This window comes from Aricia agestis, chromosome 10, assembly GCF_905147365.1.
Source record: "Aricia agestis chromosome 10, ilAriAges1.1, whole genome shotgun sequence".
Taxonomy (NCBI): Eukaryota; Metazoa; Arthropoda; class Insecta; order Lepidoptera; family Lycaenidae; genus Aricia; species Aricia agestis.
The window spans coordinates 1,866,634-1,889,818 of record NC_056415.1 but is presented as its reverse complement, the minus strand read 5'-3'; the positions used below and the strand labels follow the sequence as shown (position 1 = coordinate 1,889,818).

The window sequence follows — 23,185 nt, the reverse complement described above, 5'->3', positions numbered from 1 at the left end:
GTATGTTACAATTCTTGAGAATTCGTCAGAATTGGGAACTTTGTATCAAAGATAAACAGCTAAAAAACTGCTTATTAATTTCTTTGTACGATTTGCGATTTTTTAAGCCCAAAAAAAGTGGGTTCATCGGTAATTCTGAGGAAATATTAATTCAAATTGAAATTTATGAAAATTTTAAATTATCCTTCGAAGGGTGCGACAAGACTTTATATAAACTTGGGCGGGGGCGCTGCTGGTAAAGAAGAACTGTCAAATATGTCGTTTTTGTATGTGCCAGCGTTAGTTCCTTTTTTCGCCACCTGCATTTAAAGCTTTGCCGAGCTTTTTTGGCCGCCATTTGCAGTAGTCAAATTACAACAAAATTTTGTTCAGTGGTTCAATAATAATCATTTCAAAAAAATCATTATAATTAATAATAAGTGTCTGGGTGTCCAATTTTTTACATATTTAGTACTTTCATAATTTAATTGGATGTAGTACGGAATTTGACCTTATACAGGGTCAGGCCTGTCCCACTCGCGCCTTTAGGTATCGAACTGTAAGTACCCCTTTAAGAGGAGGCCGCCCTTTTTTCCATACAAACGTTGTCCCCTGTTTCCTCCCTGGATAATGCTAGTAGAGTTATAATTTTTTTCCTGAATATCTACGGCCACTAATACAATGTCCCTATGTTTTCTTTTTTTTCATAATTTAATTAAGTATTAAATAAGATATGAACGTTCAAAAACCCAAAAAAATGGCCAGATTTTTCGCTGTGTTCAAACGTCCAGAAAACAGATTTGGCTAAATTATACAAAAAAAAAGCAAAACATAGGAACACAGCTCAAGCCTTTTAATCTTTAATGAAAAAAGTACTTAAATCGGTTAAGTTTTGGAGAAGGAATCAGGGGACAACGAATCGATGATTTTCTGGATTTTCTACAGTTGTCTCTATCGCGTTCTGCGGTATAGGCTTGAGGTAAGGGAGACAGCTATAGATATTACACGTACTTTTTTTTCATTTCTCTAGCCCCTGGTGTATCCTCTTAAAGGGGCAGATCACAAGGGACTCACAAGCGAGCGGTGACGCGCGCGCAAGATTTTTTCATCGCATATATCTACGTACTGATTTAACCGCTGTGACAGAATCATTATTCATCTGAAAAATATGAACAATTGAAAAAAGTCAAAGAAATATTTCAATAAAGTAATTTAAGACTTTAAAATACAAAAAAAGATAAAAAAATACACAAACATAGCAAATAAACCAATTTGTTACAAACAAACCGCATACTACACATAAATAAACACAAGTTACTATGTTTAAGTTGTAAAAAATTCCTGACTAGCTCCTACACTATAATCGAATATAAAACTATTATAAAATAGGAAGGTTTAATTGCACCCTGTATAAGTACATCCTTAATTTTACTTGAGTCACTTTTTCATTTGTATATTTTATATACTGACGAGCTTTTGCCCGTGGCTTCGCTCACGTTAAGAAGTATTATTAATTATTACCTATATACTAACTTTTATCCCCTATTTTAACCCCTTGGAGGTAGAATTGATCAAAATCCTTTCTTAACGGATGCCTACGTCATATCATCTACCTGCATGCCCAGCCCGATCGGTCCAGTGATTTGGGCTGTGCGTTGATAGATCACCATGTCAGTCAGTCACCTTTGAGTTTTATATACATATATAATATAGAACATAGATATACTTCTACGCACTCTTCTACGCCTCTTTCACACTGCTAGTTTGCTGCAGCTGCTGCTACACTAGTTATTAAATATATTATATTAAATATATTATACATATAAAGCAGGAAAAGCCACATGATTATACATTTATATTATTATCTCGACTTCCTGAGGCAGAACTTAATTTTGTACCTCAATTAACAAATCATCCTTCCTAAGTGTATGAAGAAGTAATAATAATAATAATAATAATAAATTATTTCCATGGATAACAGTTTACAGCAACCAACAGTTCTGGCCCCCACGCTAGGCGAAGCCTGTCCTGTGTGTGGGGGAGTTTATATACACATTCACTGATGCACAAGGAATACATTATTGCGTAGTTCTTGAATAAATGTTTTATTATTATTTATTACTATTATTATTACATCAAGTCTCATGGATAAAGCCCTAACTCAAGCAATTATGTTTAAAATGTTTTGTTTGTTAAATAAATAAAACAGCTATTGTATTTTATTGCTTTTTAATGAAATATCAAAATACTCTAGACCAGTGATAAACACAGTTGCCGATTTTAGTAAGAGTAAGTTCATAATGTTGCAGGATAACCAAGTGTTACAATATACATATAAATAAATGGTTAAAATGTTAAAAACAGTGTGTCACTTGTCTAATTTAATCTTATATGAGACTTATATCTAAGCAACCTCAACAATACAGCGCAAACGCACAACATCAGACTTTCGTTTTCAATTGCCGTAGAATATTGAGTGAAATAACTCATCGACACAGAAACATTTAACGTAAATATTACTTCTGTTAAATAAAAACATTTTCTAAGCTAGCAGTACTCAACTACAATGGAGCTATGTTTGAATGAGAGTGAAAACATTATATTTCCTTTTGTGCTTCAATACCGATTGTTTAAGAAAACTAAATTACATAATATTTCATTTTAACATTCTATTTCACAAACAATAAAAGCTAATCAAACCAAGAAATCAGCATTACTTGGTACTAATTTCCAAAGTAAAGAGATCTGAAGAAATTGAATACATTCTTGATGGCCTCATTGTAGTTGCTTAACATAGGTATAAGCTAGTCTATACAGTGTACAGATTCTTGGTGGCAGAACTATGCTTGACCATGGTGTCCCTGTGAAGTTGGAAACCAATCTTCCCGTGAATGCCCAGTTGCTCCTTTAGCTTCCTCCCAATCTCCAAGATAGCTTGCTGTTTAGATGTATCAGCAGTCCAAATAGCTAAAACAAAACGAAATCATTAATAAAGTCTTAAAGAGTAGCTTTTAAAATTTTAGTGAATACATGGGCGTAGCCACACTGGGGCAAGTTGGGATGCTTGCCCCACCCTGGCTCTGACCTATAAGGTGCCTTACTCAACAAAATCAATTTTTTTTTCAACTAACTACAATCATAATATCCGTAAGAAAGTTACACACAAAAATTTGTGAACATGAAAAATAGTGCGATCAAAACAAAAAGTACATTTTGTTAAAACACGTAATTCATAACACCGATTATAATATCTATCATGTGTGTAATTGTGGGGGGGTTTGACTGCTGCCCCACCCTGAGCCCAAGGCTGGCTACACCCATAAGTGAATAATCCCAAAACTGCAAAATTACATAAACATCGAAAATGGCTGAACGGATTGGGCTAACTTTAGTCTTAAAATATTCGTAGAAGTCCAGGGAAGGTTTTACAGTGACACGAAGTTCACCAGGACAGCTAGTAATTTAAATAAATGATACAACCAAATGACTTTGGTCTGTCAACTGTCTAGGAATCAACTTCTCTTATCAAATAAAGCTTTTATTTCTCATGTATAAGATCACACTATCTCTTCTTACCTATTTTATCAACTTTGGATCTCACATTGACCACAGCTCCACATATTTCCTCAGAGTGCTCAAAGCTTTCGCCAATCAATAGGAGAACCTATAAATTATAAACAATATATTTTGTTACAACGAAACAAAAACAAAGAGAATAAACAATTTAAAACAAATTAATGTTTGATTAGAAAAAATGCAATTGAGTTGCAAAATAATATTATTTCTATGACTTATATTTTAAAAGGGACTTGAAAAGGGGGTTTGTCATGATAAAGGGTAGCAATATTGACAATTTATTTGTAAAAACACACATTAACCCAAAATAAAATCGGTCAAGTGCGAGTCTGACTCGCGCACGAATGGTTCCGTACTTGTAAAACACAAATTTTGGCTAAATTTTGGCCAAAAAAAGGCTCCCAATTTTTTTTAATATTATTATTATTAAATATTAAAGCACACATAAAACTAAGGATTGTGTGAAAAATTCAAGTGTACCTGTTGCTATTATTGATATAGAGCAAAAAAAGGCCAAAAAAATTATGTTTGTTGTATGGGAGCCCCCCTTAAATATTAATTTTATTATATATACACAATCTGTGAAAATTTCAATTCTCTAGCTATTACCGTTCTTGAGTTACAGCCTGGAGACATACAGACGGACAGACAGACACCGAAGTCTTAGCAATAGGGTCCCGTTTTTACCCTTTGGGTACGGAACCCAAAAATCACATCTCAAACATTCTTGAACAGGTACTAGTCTTCTTTTTTTTTAAATAGTTCCTAAAAGCAGTACTAGTCTCAATGTGTGGTATCATTTTTAAATGAGGTGAGTAAGCCAATCTTCATTATCACTTGTATTGCTAAGGACTCAAATTCAGTTTTGCTCGATAGTTTTACTCCGAAACAAAGAAAATGACATATTTGACATATTTAATTCCATGGAGCAAGCTCTAAGCGAGCCTTCGAGCTGTCAGTTTTGCGGTCCACATGGTGGTTATTGCTCGATTTGGAGTAAAACTATCGAGCAAAACCTTATGGGAGTACTTAGCATATTACGTAAGTACTCATTAGGTCATAAAACTGCAGCTCACTTATTTTAGAATATAAATACTTATATGAAAAGATAAATTAATGTTTCAATTCATTATAATCAAAATGTAAGCAAATTTTATTTATCTGTCATATTCCTATACTACCCAAGTGACCACAAACAAGGTATCACTTTAAAGATAACTTGAGATAATTGAAATTATGTTATCAACTCCCAAGTGGAAGCCGGGTGCCGCATAACAATTGAAATTTATTTATTTTTATTTTACATTTAGTTAGTTATTATTTTTAGCAATATTCCGCAAAAACAACTTCCACATTTAAGTAAATGAGTGAGTGTACGCATAGGCATGCGTACAGTCACTCATTTACTTAAAGGCGTACACTCACTCATTTACTTAAAAGTTGTTTTTGCAGAATATTGCTAAAAATAATAACAAACTAAATTTAAACTATGGATTTCCGCAAAGTAATGCCTGATTTCATTAATTATTTTTATTTATTTATTGCGAAAATCTTAAGATCCCATGATCGAGGTATTAAATTGTTAAAAATATTGCATTGCACTTAGTCTGTATAATGCTACCATTTGAAATACCACATAATAGTGTTACATAGAAATGCATAATAATTTGAAGAATCAAATTTACTTTCGTTATCTGCTTATAAATATGTTTTATTACATTCACAGGAGATTTAAAACATACCACATCCAGCCAAAACCGATCTAGGTCTGAATTTCTTTGTTTCTTCTCCAAGCTTATGAGCCAGCGGCCTCCCATTTTGTTGGCATCATCTTCCCACATAGGTCTGATTCCCTGCTTGAAAACGGCATAGTCGTGACCTTGACGCAGCTCTGATGGTTGTTTGATGTGATGATACAATCTACAACACAAAACACAAGAATAAATATAAATATTTTTAGATTTAGGCTTACAAAAATGTCAAGACCTTAAAAAGTATATTAAACTGATGATTATAGACTTTAACAGCTCACATAAAATATTGACATACCTCCAAAAATCTTCTACTGTATCAAAGTTGGTTAATTCAATTTGGTTCTCTTCCCAAGATTTAGTTCTGTCGTTGTCGTAAAACCACAAACTCCAAGTATTTTGAAGCGGATGTTTTATGAGGAACTCAGGTGGAACTTCAGCATTAGTGTTTTTATTGTCGGTCCCAGCCGAACCCTTGAAAACACAAGTCATATTATAACCTAAGTTAGAAACACCAAAAAGGAAATAAGTAAGACTCGACACGTAATTATTGTTTAAGAAACAAATATAGGGATGGATTATGTCTTAAATCTGTAAATATGACTACGGTTAAAAGGTTAAAAGCGTATGCAACAACAAAACTGCAGTGAAAGTTTCTGAAGCCACATCAGCAAATGGGCTATGTATTTAGGTTAAAATGATTTGTAATAGTTTAAACAAGGTAGTTGAAGAATTTACATAGTCCTAAGAAGATTTTAAACCTACCTCTACTTCTTCAGCGTTATTTCCAGCCATGTCACAAAAATCTCACAAGTAGATTTTTCCCAAAAGACAGCGGATTTTAATGTTACTAGCCTACAGAAATTATTTGACATCCATAGACATTTTTTTTCAAGATTTGATAGAAACTATAGTCCGTTAAGAAAGTGTAAAAATTAAAAAGTGGCAACATCATAGTGTCATCCCTTTTATCTTAGATTGATTTGAAAGGGATGACACTACGATGTTGCCACTTTTTAATTTCTTCACTTTCTTGACAAACTATAGAAAGTATAAAATATTAAATGAGGATTGTTAAAATAATAATGTTTGCACGTTTTTATTATTTTTTTCATCAATAATGTAACTTAAAACTGAGGACCGTAATTAAGTGTTCACTGTTCACAATTTATCTTGATTCTCTGACCTATTTGAGACCACCTAACCAACACCACAGTCCATGAGTCCACTGTCCACATGGCTCGTGAGTCGTGAGTCGTGACTCGTCACTCTCCTTTTTCTCATAAGGCGAGCGAAGCGAGTTAGACCCCATAACCTTTACATTTTGTGGTAAACTTTACGGAAAAAAATATCACGCCCAAAACGTTATCAAAAATTTACCGTTAAATTTACCAAAACATTCGTTCCGTTATCGTTACTTACAAATTACCGCTACTTTTTTGTTAAAGTTAAAAAGTATCGATACTTTTTACCGGTATATTTATCGTTATTTCTTAACGTTACCATTGCTCTACGCGCGACGTTGCCAGACCTCTGTGGTGGCAACGTCGCGCCTCGCACAACGTATAATATGTCAATACGCTTATTCTATGGACTCGCGTACTGCATCGGGATTCGGGACACTCGTCGTCGTCACTCACCGTACTGCGCGGATTGCGGACACGGGACAAGGAACTTGTAACACAGATTTCTTAGCTGTTGAACGTTTGTAAAGCAAAAATTTTGTTTCTTTTTGTTTTTAACCGACTTCCAAAAACGAGGAGGTTATACGTTCGGCTGTGGATATGGTTTTTTTTTTTAATGTATGTTCAACGATTACTCCGCCGTTTGTGAACCGATTTTCAAAATTTTTGTTTTGTTGTATAGGGTATTACTTCAATTTGATATCATGTTCAGAAAAGTGGTACCTGATGATGGAATCCATGAGTAATCAAGGGAACTCCTCAAAATTCAAATGGAAATATATGATTTTTTTGGTTTCATATGAAGTATTCTAGGCATGTGTTACCAAAAAGTAAGATTTTGCACCAGGATATACCATGGTTCGAAGGTGGTGAACAGAACTCCTTACTCCTTATAGATACATATTTGGGGGTTTCGGCGTTGACTTAAGAACTGAAAGCATATACTACTGTGCAAATCTCATTAATCATCATCATCATCACCACCATTCCACCATACATCCATGAGTAATCAAGGGAACTCCTCAAAATTTATATGGAAACATATAGTGATTTCAATTTTTTAAGAAGTATCCTAAACATATGCTACCAAAAAGCAAGATTTTGCAATAAGATATACCATGGTTCCGAAGGTGCTAAGAGAACTCCGGATTCCTTATAAATACAAGTTTGGGGGTTTCGGAGTTGGTTTAAGAACTGAAAGCATATGCTACATTCATTATCATCATTATCACTACCACCAGTCACCACACCATGAATTATCTAATTATTACCCTTATTATTGGTACTTTTAATCGTATTTAAGAATGAAACCCGAATTTGTCGAACGATTCACAAAATTATAATGTTATTTCAATGTAAATGATTCGATCTTGGTGTTTAGGTTACCAAGTTAGCAATTTGATCATAAGATCTACGATGTATGTTATTCTCCTTAAAGTTTATAAGGACGAGTAAAGTTATATTTGAGCATAATATTATATTATGTTGAGCTGATGAGTTTCCATGAGTGTAATGATAGAAATAAATGAATTATGCGTATGAATATTAATTTTATCATTGCTTGATTAAGAGCGAGCTGTCGGATCCAAAGTCACTAAGCATAACACATTGGTCTCTACAAAAAAAAACCAGCTTATTAAATATGACTAAAAAGAGTGAAATTATTATTTTTAACAAAAAATTAAAACCGACTTCCAGGGTAAAAACAATAATAATTTATAATGAACCAAAAAGTGTTAAATAATTCTTACTTTTTAATGTGCCTAATGCATAACTCTCCTAAAGCTCAACTATTTCTATGTACATAATCTTCATTATTTTGAAGTCGGTACCAGTCTTAAATATTAAAAATATTTTGTCATAGAACTCAGCATTCTTAGCTGGTACCGTTTTCAAAATAATGAAGATTGTGTACATGGAAATAGTTGAGCTTTAGGAGAGTTATGCATAAGGCACATTAAAGAGTAAGAATTATTTAACACTTTTTGGATCATTATAAATTATTATTGTTTTTACCCTGAAAGTCGGTTTTAATTTTTTGTTAAAAATAATGAGAGTAATCTATATCTATATATATTATATAAAATTGCATGTCCTGACAGTTAAAACTGTTAAAGTTACAGCCACGAAATTTTGTGATTAGGGTTGTTTTATAAAGTAAACATTTACTAAGGAATGAATTTTGGAAACTTTAACCCGAAGGGGGTGAAATAGGGGTTGAAAATGTGTATGAAAGTCCGTCATTTCTCAAGTTAAAAACATGAAACTTTATTTTTGGGCTACTGATTAAAAATGAACGGATACGTATTTAAGCGCTTTTGAAAATTCTACCCCAAAGGGGGTAAAATTGGGGTTGAACGTTTGAATGAAAATCCGTTATTTCGTGAGTTAGAAATACGAAACTTTATTTTTGGGTTACTGATTAAAATTAAATGGATACGTGTTTAAACATTTCTGGAAATCCAACCCCCAAAGGGGTGAAATAAGGGTTGAAAGTTTGAATGAAAGTCCGTCATTTCTTAAGTTAGAAACATGAAACTTTATTATTGGGTTACTGATTAAATTTGAATGGATATATTATCATATAATATATTTAAGGCGAGGACTTATCTCATTCCGAAACGATAACCTTGCACACAACCAAAAACCAAGCGTGTACGCATCGCAATAAGATTCATTTTAGCTTAGCATAAAATTGCAATTCTAGGAGCGGATCATCTCTATTTTTCATGTGTTTTTTTTAATATCTTTCGAAATAAATGTTAAGAAACAAAATTGTTCGGTTCAGACCTTTTTATTTAGGTTCACTAACAATTTATTTAAATAAAATGTATATTATTCTAGTTAATACTTATATTTGAATGATAAAGATTTTTGTCGGAGTTGAGTTTGTAAATTAATTACAGCCAAAGTATTACGTTTTATTAAAATGTTTATGATTTAAACCCTTTTAAATATTCTGCTTTATGTCTCATATTTTTTTTTACATTTCGTTATTATTTTGGAACTAGGTAAACCGGGAGTCAATAAATAACAAAATGGGGTTTGTCCTCGACTTAAGCGTTTTTTAGAAATTCTACCCCCAAGGGGAAAAAATTGGTGTTGAAAATTTGTATGCAACTTTTGTCAATTTTAAACCGCTTTAGACTTTTCATGCATAAAGCTACTATGACGGAGGCAGCTCCTAAGAAAGGATTTAAAAAAATCACCCCTAAGGGGGTAAAATAGGAGATCAAATTTTGCATGCAACTTTGTCAATTTTAAACTATAATATTAGGTTGGGGAAAAAGTTTCTTCGCGTTTTATATAAAAAATTGGCCAAGTGCGAGTCGGACCCGCGCACGAAGGGTTCCGTACCGATATAGACGAAAAATTGGCAAAAAATAGTGTTTTTGTATGGGAACCCCCTTAAAATTTTATTTTATTTAAATATTATTATTAATTATTTAAGTAGACATATAACTAAAACCTTCATGAAAATTTCAAGTGCCTAGCTGTTGCCATTATTTATTACGAGCAAAAAAGGCCAAAAAAATAACGTATGTTGTATGGGATAAATTAAATTAAATATTAATATTATTTTGTTTTTACTATTTTTTGTTATAGCGGCAACAGAAATACACAATCTGTGAAAATTTCAGAAGTCTAGCTGGTTAGATCTAGGTTATTGAGTTACAACCTGGAAACAGACAGACGGACGTCTAGACGGACAGACAGACGGACAGACTGTCTCAGTAATAGGGTCCCGTTTTTACCTTTTGGGTACGGAATCCTAAAAATCTAAAGGTTTTTATATAAAGTTTATTTACAATTGACTATAGAATATAAGTGCCATTTTGTTCGATAACTTTTTGCCATCTTGTAGGTAGGGACATGATTCCATTGCTGTAAAAGTTCTGATGAAAGAAAAAGGGCTTCTGATGAAAAAACTGCGACAAGTGATTTTGGCAGTCCTCTTGTGATGTCAACCTGACACTGCCTAAGGAATTCTGTAGTGACCGAAACCGGTGGAAATCTGAAGGTGCAAGGTCAAGACTATACGCCGGATGCATCAACACCTCCCAGTCGAACTCCCGTAATTTTGAGCATCTAAAGAAGTTTCAAAATCGTCGATCAGGCCGAATAATTTATGTAGTTTTGAAAGTTGGTACAGTTATTCATAAAGGTGTCCAGATGAATATACTAAAAGTCCCCGAGGGAGGGACACGAAGACGGCACAATCGGGCCGTATTTGAATCTTCACAACGCGCGCGGTAGTAACATATCTGCTTTGAGTTTTTCATCATTGTTTAGACGTAATTGATAGGAAATTTAATGTAGACTAGCTGTCCCGATGAACTTCGTGTCACTTTAAAACCTTCCCTGGACTTCTACGAATATTTTAAGACTAAAATTAGCCCAATCCGTTCAGCCGTTTTCGAGTTTTAGTTACTAACACAATTGAAAATCCATTTTTATATATAGAGATAATTATTAATTAATGTAGAGGTCACTAAACAGATCGACGGTCCCTACGTATAAAGCGACATACACTCCTCAATAGATCAAAGCAACCCCTCACAGTTATGTAAATTTTTATCAACCCTCGGCATTGGTTAGACTGCTAGTCACTTCGACAATAATTATTTAAGCTTAAATGATCTCAATGTTCATTACTCTATTTCACCAGTTCTCGTCGACCACGCAAAAAATGGAAAGCACACACAATTTCCCATCTCGATTCCCTTCCTCGCCCTTCCTGTTCTCCTCTCCTGTTCAAACCTGTCACTGAGGACTAGGTCTTAAGGCATGCCAGAGCAATCACCTCTACTGCAGAGGGAAGTGATAATTTGAGTCCCCGCATGATATCCCTTATCCTTCCAGAACTTCTGCCAATCCTTACACATATCCTTAATTACTCATTGACATCGAGTTCTTTTCCTTCGGCATGGAAACGTGCTAATATCATTCCACTCCCTAAAGCCTTTAATCCTACTTACTTATCGCAATTAAGACCAATTTCCATGTTACCCTATCTATCCAAGGTCCTTGAGCACATTGTCCATAAGCAGATTCCCCAATTCCTCACCTTGAGCACATTGTCCATAAGCAGATTTCCCAATTCCTCACCTTAAATAATTTATTATCTCCCTTCCAATTCGGCTTCTGTTCTGGTCACAGTACCGTTACAGCGCTGCTAAAGTCACTGATGATATACGTCTAGCAATGGAAAACAAATGTATTTCCATTTTAGTGTTACTAGATTTAAGCAGCGCTTTTAATTCGGTAGATTTTGACATACTCCTCTCTGTCCTTCGTTCCCTTAATATCTCCTCCTCTGTGTTAGACTGGTTTGACTCATATCTTCGGGGACGTTCGCAGCGGGTCCGGTTACAGTGTGCGGTATTGCGGTAAAATGCCTTATTTTAGATAATAACCTTTCTTGGATTACTCATGTTACTGAAGTCAGTAAAAAGGTGTACTACTAGTTGCATAAGTTGAAGTGCCTCCAAAATTTTTTGCCTATGAAAACTAAAATCCTCATCGTCCAGACCCTTATCTTTCCTATCCTAGACTACGCTGACTCCTGCTACTTGGACATCACTGAGGAGCTTTTAACAAAACTAGAACGCTTACAGAATCACTATATCCGTTTTGTGTTTGGACTTAAAAAATTTAATCACGTATCAGCCTTCAGATTGAGGCTCAAGTGGCTTCCTATCCGTCTCCGTCGCAACTCCCATATCCTGTGTTTACTTTATAATATTTTGTATAATCCTCTCTCTCCATCCTATCTGCTCGACAGATTTAATTTTTCCCGCCCTCCTGAAATCCCGTGCAGATCCAGTGTCCGAACAAACCTCTCTCTCACATCCCATCGTACCAATTTCTACTCCTATTCCCTTACGGCCGTTCCCAATATTTGATATATCTCTGGTTTTGCCCTACTAGAGATAGGAATAGCTCACAATTGACATAAAATGTATGTCTCTAATGTCTAATGTGAGCTATTCCTATCTCTAGTAGGGCAAAACCAGAGATAGATCAAATATTGGGAACGGCCGTTACCGTGCACGCAGTCAGATTATGGAACTCGCTTCCCCATACTGTTCGTGACAGTCCGACTATCGCTGTGTTAAAGACGACTGAAAGAGCTTTACCTTAATTCTCAATCACCGTAACTAGTGTTATTATGTATACATATAGTATTTATTTATTATATTCATATGATTATTTATTGATTTTATATGAATAGGTTTTATATAGTTTTAGCATAAATTATAAGTTTGATATTGTTGTATTTATAGTTAATTTAGTTTTAGTTAATAACTATTGATTGTGCACGTCCTATCTGCTGTCTTTTACATTGTATCTCTTCGTAGGGCTGCTGTAAGAGATTTCTTTTGGAAATAAGCAGTTCCTTTCAAGTGTCGTCTTTCCGGGTTAATTGTATCTTTATGTATTTTTCTTGTGTACAATAAAGAGTTTAAAAAAAGCGAGATGTCAAAAGTAATAGTTTTCAGGAGAGCGTTTTTAAGATTCAAACTGTTACTGTAGATTATCATAAAACATGAACACATGTTTTTGGTTGATTTGCTAAGCTTAATGTAGGCCGTTTGTAATGATATAACACAATTTTAAATATTTTAAATATTTTCGCTAAAATTACAAGATGACCGTTTTTACGCTGACAATCCAAGACAAGACAGTCTTGAATTGCCAGCGTAAGAACGGTTAAGTCGTACATGTCCGTTTTTATGTTGAATAAAGAATAAAAATATTATATATAGGTCCTAAATTCATTCAGAACTTTATAAAATGATTCTTATTGTCATAATTTGTAAGTTTATAATCTATACATATATAAAAATGGATTTTCAATTGTGTTAGTAACGCTAAAACTCGCAAACGGCTGAACGAATTGGACTCATTTTAGTCTTAAAATATTTGTAGAAGTCCAGGGAAGGTTTTAAAGTGTCACGAAGTTCACCGGGACAGCTAGTGAGAAATAGAAATTCTGGCTCTTCAGTAAGAAAAACTAAAAACTCAGATATAATATCTTTTTATTACGCTTTAATAACACCATTATTTTTATACCCTTAAATATATGCTTTAATGATACCAAAATCAGCCAGATACAATTTGTATAGCCCAAGAGATTTTATGAAAAGTTCATACATACTATAATGCGAAAGACATTTTCCCCAACCTACTTACTTACTTTACTTTTACTATTACTTTTAGACGACCTCTGTGGCTCAGTTGGTGGGCTGTTGATTCTGTATCAGCTCAAGCCGAGGGTCGCGGGTTTGAATCCCACTGACGGAACTAAAAGTTTTCAAAGTTCCTGGGTCATGGATGTGTATTAAATATGTGTATAGTATAAAAATATTAAATATATTTCCGTTCTCTGGTACCAGTCCTTTAGGTACTTACCATGGGGCCAGACTGACGTGGTGTGAAGCGTCCATAGATATTACTTTTATTATTATTATGCTAACGCGGACGAAGTCGCGGGCAACAGATAGTTTATGATATAATTACTATCAAAAATGGGACGGAAAAAAGAAAATATATATACGTGGGAGAGCCATGCTTCGGCACGAATGAGCCGGCTCGACCGGAAAAATACCACGTTCTCACAGAAAACCGGCGTGAAACAGCGCTTGCGCTGTGTTTCACTGAGTGAGTGAGTTTACCGGAGGCCCAATCCCCTACCCTAATCCCTTCCCTACCCTCCCCTATTCCCTTCCCTTCCCATCCCTCCCCTCCCCTATTACCCTATTCCCTTTTAAAAGGCCGGCAACGCACCTGCAGCTCTTCTGATGCTGCGAGTGTACATGGGCGACGGAAGATGCTTTCCATCATGTGACCCGTTTGCCCCCTTATTTCATAAAAAAAATGGGCGACGGAAGTTGCTTTCAATCAGGTGACCCGTTTGCTCGTTTTTTCGTCCCACTCTTTTTTGTTTAATGAAATAACCCCGTTATTTCATAAAAAAAATAAAGTGTATAAAGGTGGCTTTCGGATCTTTGCCGCGAGCGACCGCGACTGACGAAAGTTTAAACGAAATGCCACTTTATGACATAGGCGATAGGTTTCATTTTACTCTACTTACCTACCTACTAGCTTACGCCACCGCCGGCGGCAGCGTGGGTCGCCACGCAAATGTCAGTAGAAAATGATACTTAAATTCTAAGTAGCATTATATTTGAATATTGAGACAAAACATAAAGTAACGTTATCATTAACGTTAATTTATACCGGTATTAATTACCGCAACTTTTTAACGTTATCAGTAACGTTAAGAAGTATCGTTACCATATTTTTACCGGTATTCCGGTCCCTGATCACGCCTATTGATTTGTGCTTTTAATATACTTAATTTTAATTCCTAATATAAGTATAATGTGTTATCATCAGTCAGTTAAGGTTTTTTGTAGATGTGTTATCAGTTATCACCGGTCAGTCAAGGTGTGACGATGCGAGCCCTCACAAAGCTCGGCTTTTAGCTAATAATATATAGCTATCATATAGTTGTTCCTACAGCAGTTTCGCGTTGCTATTTTATTATTGCGAATCAAACAAAAGTGTACGGTTTCTGAAGTGCTTAAGCTGGTATCACCAGATAGTCTATGGAAAACGAAAAGTTGCAATGAAAAATAGCACTCGATAAAGAACTCTGTGATATATTGAAATAGGGCAGAAAATTGAATACATTGTCCACGGATGTAGCGTTGTCAAATTTGACTCCGTCAATTTTTATGACAATTGACATTTGACATACAATCCTTGACGTTAAACGTCAAATTTCACCGGTCTTCTCTACCGCTCAGTGCAGTTTCTTGTAAAAATTTAGAATTTAACATAGAATCTCTTGTTATTCTTCAGTCTTCTACAAACAGTTCCTCACATAATTGTCTTTACTATAAAAATGTCAGTGCATACAATACTGTTGGACTTTTCAATGGACCCCGCGCGACTGGGGGACGAAAATGGCCAGAAAACAGTTTTCAATCAGTTGGAAACGGTGCTGAAGGAGTATGTTCCTAATCTTCTCCTGACTGCCGATATAAAAGTGGACGGAGGGTCACTAAAAATTCTAACTGGGAAGAAGGGAGCAATCGTTTCAGTGAGACTCTTTGACCGTGGTCTTGTCACCGTAAACATAGAGTATTACAAAGAAGACTGTGAAGACCCATTAATTAGTTTCAAGGTAAGCGTTACTCGCCAGAAATAACTGTCATATATTATATTTGAACCATTTCATGCTAAAATTACCATCTATTCTCCGCCACCAATCGCCGCAATCGCTTAGCGATATTTCCTGAAGGATCTTAAAAAATATAACATTCACATCGGATATTCATTGTTTATTGTAATATGCACATGATTTACTAATGAAAATGTGGGTAAAGGAATGGGTAGTGCGGGGAAAAGTGTTAAAATTGTTTAAAATGTATTATGTCTGTACTCTGATAATATGTGTGAAACTATAAGGTTTTTATTATTATTCGGCTGTTGCAAAATTACCATTTGCCAATAACATCTCATTGTATTCTATTTTATATTTAATGCTTTAATTTCTAAGTTTAGAAGTTTTTATATCTAAGTATAGAAGGTTGAGCGTACAATCTTGTTTTAGAACTCAAAACTAATGGAAAACAATGTGCGCATGTCTTTGAAGTGTGACAAACTAAAGCTTTTGCCACCAATTAAAAGAGGATACAAATATGATATTTACTCGACCAGCTCAGGTTGGCTTTAACAAACTTTATAAAGTATATAAAGCTATGCTGTATGTGCAACTGATTTTTGCTTGAATCTTTGTTTCAACATTTTTTTTTCTGAGTATTTACTAATCTATTAGCTTGCAGAACAAGTTATCAGCTTTCATACGGCTAATATTGTTTGACTAACAAGTACATCTTGCTCATATAGTTAAATTGCATTTTGCACAAACACCTCTCTCATCCAAGAATCTCTCATTGATGAAAATGACTTGTCTAATATCTTGCATGTTATTACCAATGTCAATCTTTCAGAAGAAGACGCTCAACCTTCTTATTTGGTATTCTAATGACACCAAAGTTCATAGCATGCTAAAGTCTAAACCTATGGCATATAACTTTGTAGGAATATTGTATCTTTACAAAGTTTTGTGTCTCGAATCATGGTTTGAATAAGCCTTGTATAATTCTACCGTCTTTATGAATGTTTTATTTTGTTAGTCAGCGAAGATATTGGAAAGTCAAATGAAAAAATACATTGTTGCATTAAATTCTCAAGCTCTCACGCCCATTAAGAGGTGCCTGTTTGGCAGGTATTATCCTACTTCTGGTGAGTAATGTTATCCTTTTGTTAATATTATTAACCCCTTGTAATTTTTTAACATACATAATCATTAATCATATAACATAGATTTATAGTTTTACGGCTGTTCCCAATATTCAATCCATCTCTGGTTTGTCATACAACCGATCGCAGCTAACATTGAATTGACATAAAATATATGTCTCTAATGTCTAATGTGAGCTATTCCTATCTCTAGTAGAGCAAAACCAGAGAGAGATCAAATATTGGGAACGGCCGTTAGTTGTTGAACCACTTGATTCAGCTATTCATTGAATCATAACACTTAATTCTATCATTCACTTTCACTTAAAACAATAAAACACAGGGTATTCTTATACACCTAATCTTGGTATGAATCGCGAATCTCAAGCTGTTTTGCTTGTAGTAGGTTTTAATGAAAATTTGCCTATAATGAGCTGTAAATACTGCACGCCACTTATTACTGTAAAATGTTTACACATGAGATTATTAAAATCTAATGTACCATCGAGGAAGTTGATTCCTATGCAATTGACAGACCAACGTTATTTGGTCGAATATGTCAATTCCAATGATATTCTATGTTACTAACGTAACTAGATTCAATTCATTGTTAATTGTGATCTGTCAGCTGGGTTTGACGTAACGCAACCAAACTACTTATGGCTCATTTTCATTGGTCGATAGGGCCCGCATGCGGGGTGCGGGAGATTTCTGAAACGCATGCCTATACTAGTAATCTGTGCGCATACCACAGGGCCCGCATTCGGGGAACCGTTTTCATTAGTCGATAAGGCCCGCAGGGCTGGGGAGAACCTCTGTGTTCGTCGCCAGTTACAGACGTTCTTGCCATGGAACAACAACCTGATTTCAAGGTACTAGACATAAAATCATTTGTTACAGTGTGTGTCTAATCACACTAGGCTGAATTACGCCGACGTAAATTCCGCCGCGTTTACGCCGCATACCAAACCCATAAAAAATACGGACGTAACGCGACAGACGACACACTATGCCGAAATTCCGTCGCCAGCCGAATTTCCGTCGAGCCGAGTCGAGCGTAAAGTTCGGCAGCGATTCGGCGGTAATGTTTTGTACAGCAACACACTTAGATACGCGACGGAATTATCAAAACCGAACATAGCAAATCAAACCTTAACTCCAAATCGTTAACGCACACATTACATCTGAGAATTTTAAATACTCACTTACGCGCGCGTTTCGCAACGAAAATTACGCCGCGAAATTTTGGCTCTTCGCGTTGTATGGCCAGTAGTATGACGTGAAACGTGGCAACTCGCGTCCCGCAGGCTGTATATCGACCGATGAATTTCATTGGTCGATATCACGGTCGGTATAAAGCATGCGGGCAATCCCCGCAGGCGGTGTAACGAACACGTATCGACTTGTAACTTTCATTGGTCGTTATCTCGGCTGCGGGGACTGCCCGTATGCTGTATAACGAACGAGTTAACGACCAATGAAAATGAGCCATTAGGTCCCCGATTTGCTTAGGAATCAACTTCTTTGATAGTACATTTACTAAACAGAGAATATATTATAACATAATATTTTTTCTTTAATAACTTGTAAGTTTAAAACTATAAAATTTTGATTTACAAAATTACTTTTAATATTTTTTTAAATTTTATTTAAAGTGATTAACTAATAGTTCATATCGATTTTCAGATGAAAGACTTTTGGAGTATGACATTGATGAAGTACTTTTTGATGAACAATCACCATTTCAAAAGATTAAGATTGTCCACTCCAAATCCCTGGGTAACATGCTGGTATTAGATGATTTACAGAGTGAGTATAAATCTGTCAGTCTGTCTGAATTATTCAATTATCGAAAATTCGCCTATTATAGCTCTAAATTTGGCAAAAAAATTAAGTAAATCTTTTTCAAACTTTTTCCTTCGCAGATATTTCAGAGGCTGATCTTATTTATACGGAAACATTGATGCAGAGAGGAAAAGAGAATTACGAGGGCAAAGAAATTGTTATTTTAGGTAAGTTCCTTTCATAAAATAATTTGATTATAAAATATGTTCACTTATAATTTAGAAACTTGTCAGGTTTTCTTATTCCTGTGGTAATGGGTCAAATGGCAACAGCAAATCATGGCGAAAGCAAGCTTTGTTGGAAGCTTGAATAACACTTTTATGCATGTTTCAAAAGTTTGGGGATTTTCACAATCTATTGTTCTGTGTTCACAATTCACAATATGAATGTCGCAGTCGGCTGGTTAAAATAGCTGTTCAATCAAACAGCTAGCCCTTTGACTGAACAATGCCATTCAATCACACCGCTATATGTCGCTTAGCCGACTTGTTGACTGCAACATTCAAGACTACAGCTAGATGACTAGCTAACTGGTTAAATTAACGCCTCCGTGGTCTAGTGGTATAGAGCACGGCTCTTGACTCGGAGGTCGTGGGTTCGATTCCCGCGTTGGAAACATATTATTTCCAACTTTGGTTAGGACAATGCAGGCTGATCACGTGATTGTCTGACAAGTAAGATGATTCATGCGTCGGATGGGCATGTAAAAAGTCGGTCCTGCGCCTGATCTCTCGCCAGTCGTGTCGGTCGTCCGTCCCACTGGGTTATGAGAGTAAAGGAATAGAGAGTGCTCTTGTGTACTGCGTACACACTGGGGCACTATAAAATTACTCCTGCGTAGCTGGTCTGGTTTCAATGAAACAGGCCACCGTCACCGAAACCGGTGTGGGAGCTATTATTAACTGATTAAATGGCAAACTAACTAAGGTGATTAGTTTGGTGTTATTAATACACAATCGTAATGATAACAAGCATAATAAATTGTATTGTAACTCATTTTGAACACAATTGCAATAAATAGTACCTTGGTGATGCATTTCATAATTACCATAATTTCTCCTCGAATATTTGTTTAAATTTTGATTTACTCATATATGCCACCATAGTTTATGTAACTTTAATAGCACTTGTAACGAATATTTACGAAAAATATCTTAATTACAACCACAAAACACCGGCTAGTTGACGCCATAATATTGTAAACAAAACGCACCTAGCGCCGCAGTGGTTTAATTCAATTAAGTGTGTTCAACACTACAGCTGATTCAAAAGCAGCCGTTTTGAGCGACTTAAATATGCAATTAAAAAGCTAGACGTGTGATTGAATGGCGTTGTTCAGTCAAAGGGCTAGCTGTTTGGTTAAACGGCTATTTTAACTGGTTGGCTGCGACATTAACACTTTTACACACATTAAGTCATAAGGAAGTTATAGAGAGCTATATTGGTTATCACAAATTTATTTACAACATTAATACTTTTTTTTTACTTTATTCTGCCTCATATGGGTGTTGGGAGCATGTGCAATGGTTATAGGTGGTGGTGATGGTGCTTTATTATATGAACTACTCAAGGAGAAGCCCAAGTATGTGTGGATGCTGGAAATTGACGAGGTGGTGATGAAGGCATGCAACAAATACATGAAATCCATCTGCGGTGATGTTCTGGAACAGAGGAAGGGACCTAATTATGAGGTATTTCCTGTACAATGTAGATGGTGTTTGCTTTTGTAGTTCAGTTGTAGAGGCAGAATGGACAAAAAACCAATAAACATAAGCCGTAAGCGATTGAATTGCAAGGGTGGCGAGGAAACTTCTGTGCATTGCAGTAGGGACTTTCATAATAACAATACTGAAAGTCTGGCATCAGTTCAGTCCGTCAGTCTGCCAGACTGACATGAGAATGATAAAGTAACCGTTTGACTGACGGACTGATCATTTTTTTATTAAGTACCTATGTACTTTCCAGTCATCATTCTGGTGCTGACAACAGAATGATCTCAGACTGATGGATTTAACTAATGCCAAACTGACCGTGTAACCATATCTTTTGGTTATGATCCCTTTCCGAATTGATAGAAAAATAAAGAACCATAGATAGATGATACAACAACTCCTATCGTCATTTCCCGGCATTAACCAACTTGGCATTTATAAGATTTGCATGGATTTGAGTAAAAAAGGGGACCAAATTTCATTGAAATTGGTTCAGTGCTTTAAGCGTGAAGACTGTAGAGGTAACACATAGACTTTCGCATTTATAATATTAGAATTTGGGTATGGATTTTACATTTTAATCACTTTGGCGGCTATCATTATTCGCGCGAGAATCTATGTCGAATAATCCCTTGGCCGCGTTTTAACGAGGTCATCTAGCAATTTATGTAAGCAGTAAGCTAACACTGAAACTGTATTTAATCGATCGATAAGACAGGCATACGACCTTAGCCATACTGCTGCATTATTGCCACAAGATATACTATTGTATTGTACAAACATTTTGTTATAGCTCTACTTTTTTTACTAATATACTTACAGCAAAAAACTATACAATGATAAAAATGGCAACGTGATTTTTATTAGCCCTGCATGGTTTCAGTATTCCGAGTACTACTTAAATCTTATATCTCTATTGTATTATACATATAATGATTACTTAACTTTGATTTAATGATGACTTTGATAATATAAAATGTAATATTTAGTGGAGTATATGTTGAAAATTAAAATGTTCATTAAAGTAGGTTAATCATGAAACGAATCTGAGAACCTCCATTAACATTCCAGATAATCGTGGAAGACTGCATGCTGACGGTGAAGCGGTTCATGCAGGAGGGTAGGAAGGTGGACTACATATTCGGGGACCTCACAGACATCCCCATATCGGACGCGGACTGCGGCGAGTTATGGGAGTTCATGATCAATATACTAGACGCCGCATTCAAGATACTGAAGACGACCGGCAAGTTTATGACGCATGTTAGTACGATTTACGATCAGTCTATACTTATGACGCCCGCTACTCCTTTGCGCCAAAATTCGTTTGTCGCGCGGGAACTATACATTTTTCCGGGGTAAAAAATATCCTGCGTCCTTTCCCGAGACTTCAAGTATCTCCATATAAAATTTCAGCAAAATCGGTTCAGCGGTTTGGGCGTGAAGATATGACAGACAGACACACTTTCGCATTAATTATAATATTAAAGTATGGATTATAAAGTTGAAGAGTTTTATTGTTTCAGTGCGCTAATCTCACGAACTAATTGACCTATTTTTATGTGATTTGCCACACATACAAACTACGAGGATTATTTACGCGGGCGGAGCCGCGAGTAACGTCTAGTAAAACTGATCGCACATATTATGCAATCAAATGCAGCGCGTACAGTGCGGACGAATGTGCGAGGTTTCACATCATTTCATACAACGAATTCTAAAATGCGGCGCGTTCGGCGCGTGCGTGCTTATAAATGTGCGATCAGTAATCACTGATCACCTTAACTAAATGATAGGCAGAATTTTTTGTGGCCCATCGAGACCGTACGCGGTTAGACTTCTAATAAAAATGTTTATAGAATACATACGCTGTAAATGTTATGTCCTTTCTGATACAATATTGAAAAAATCATTCGAAAGACTAAGACAACATATTCTATATATTTTTATTCCTTGTATAAGTCTTACTAGTTAGTGTACAGAATGTGGAACGCGATAGCAATATTACCATGAGGGCGGGTGATATTGCAGAGATAGACAGTCACTTCTTATTGCTGCGTAATGTAACGGGAATGTTGTATTTTATCAAAATTTAAATATTATGTACATATTTTGTATTAAATTGATTTACAGAAATGTATTTAATTACAGGGTAACGGAGCAACGTCCATAGATTCCCTGGAGATGTACGAGCAAGTGCTGATGAAGATGGAGCCAGCGGTCGTCTTCCACAAGACCAAGGCGTTCGTGCCCTCCTTCCTCGAGGACTGGATATTCTACCAGATATCATTCAAGGGCAATGATGTTGAATAACACCCCGTCACAACCTTAAGACTAAGCCATAAAAGTAAAAAAAGCTGACACATAGTATGCAGAGACGACAGTGGTTTAGTATTATTTTTTTAAATATTCCAAATTGCGTTGTGTATAAAAATATATAGAGCCAAATATAGGCCCTTTTTGGAAGTTTGGTGGTTAAAAAGCTCAATAATTTTTTTTATTATTATAAGTACTTAATTACTGTGTTCAAAAAATATCACAAATGTTTTTATTGTTTTTTTTTTTTTTTTGTAGATAGTTTAATATTTGGTTGTTTAATTTTAGATAGCTTTAAAAATCTCAGTATTATTTTGTAGAAGTAGGCTTAGAATTAAGATGTTGAAAATTATAGTTCCTTTTTGTGATTTTATTTTAATTTGTTTAGATGTGTGAAATGCAATTGTTACTTAAAAATCAAAATATGTATCTCCAGCTAACCATAAAGACAATATACCTAGCGGACTAGAGAAATGTCACTATCAGTAACACTGCGCTGTAAAAA

At 35.4% G+C, this 23,185-nt stretch overlaps 2 protein-coding genes across 3 annotated transcripts in view; one reads left to right on the top strand and one right to left on the bottom strand.

The window, feature by feature from the left end:
- Positions 1-23,185, top strand: part of LOC121730833 (spermine synthase) — a 26,233-nt gene extending 3,048 nt beyond the window's left edge. Inside the window, exons 2-8 of one of the 2 annotated variants that reach the window (XM_042120010.1) lie at positions 15,362-15,686; positions 16,116-16,227; positions 18,494-18,616; positions 18,733-18,819; positions 20,186-20,343; positions 21,436-21,627; positions 22,516-23,185. In XM_042120010.1, coding sequence (XP_041975944.1) covers positions 15,405-15,686; positions 16,116-16,227; positions 18,494-18,616; positions 18,733-18,819; positions 20,186-20,343; positions 21,436-21,627; positions 22,516-22,677 — 1,116 coding nt within the window. In that variant the 5' untranslated portion in view covers positions 15,362-15,404 and the 3' untranslated portion in view covers positions 22,678-23,185. Of the gene's footprint in view, positions 1-15,297; positions 15,687-16,115; positions 16,228-16,701; positions 16,811-18,493; positions 18,617-18,732; positions 18,820-20,185; positions 20,344-21,435; positions 21,628-22,515 lie in introns of those variants that run through there. The other variant, XM_042120011.1, reaches the window with a different exon arrangement.
- On the bottom strand, positions 2,192-6,179 carry LOC121730834 (eukaryotic translation initiation factor 4E1-like). The gene is made up of 5 exons (XM_042120013.1): positions 6,072-6,179; positions 5,605-5,780; positions 5,298-5,475; positions 3,556-3,643; positions 2,192-2,946 (listed from the first exon to the last, which is right to left on the bottom strand). Exons 1-5 carry the CDS (start codon positions 6,099-6,101, stop codon positions 2,789-2,791), a joined length of 630 nt encoding a protein of 209 aa, XP_041975947.1. The 5' UTR covers positions 6,102-6,179; the 3' UTR covers positions 2,192-2,788.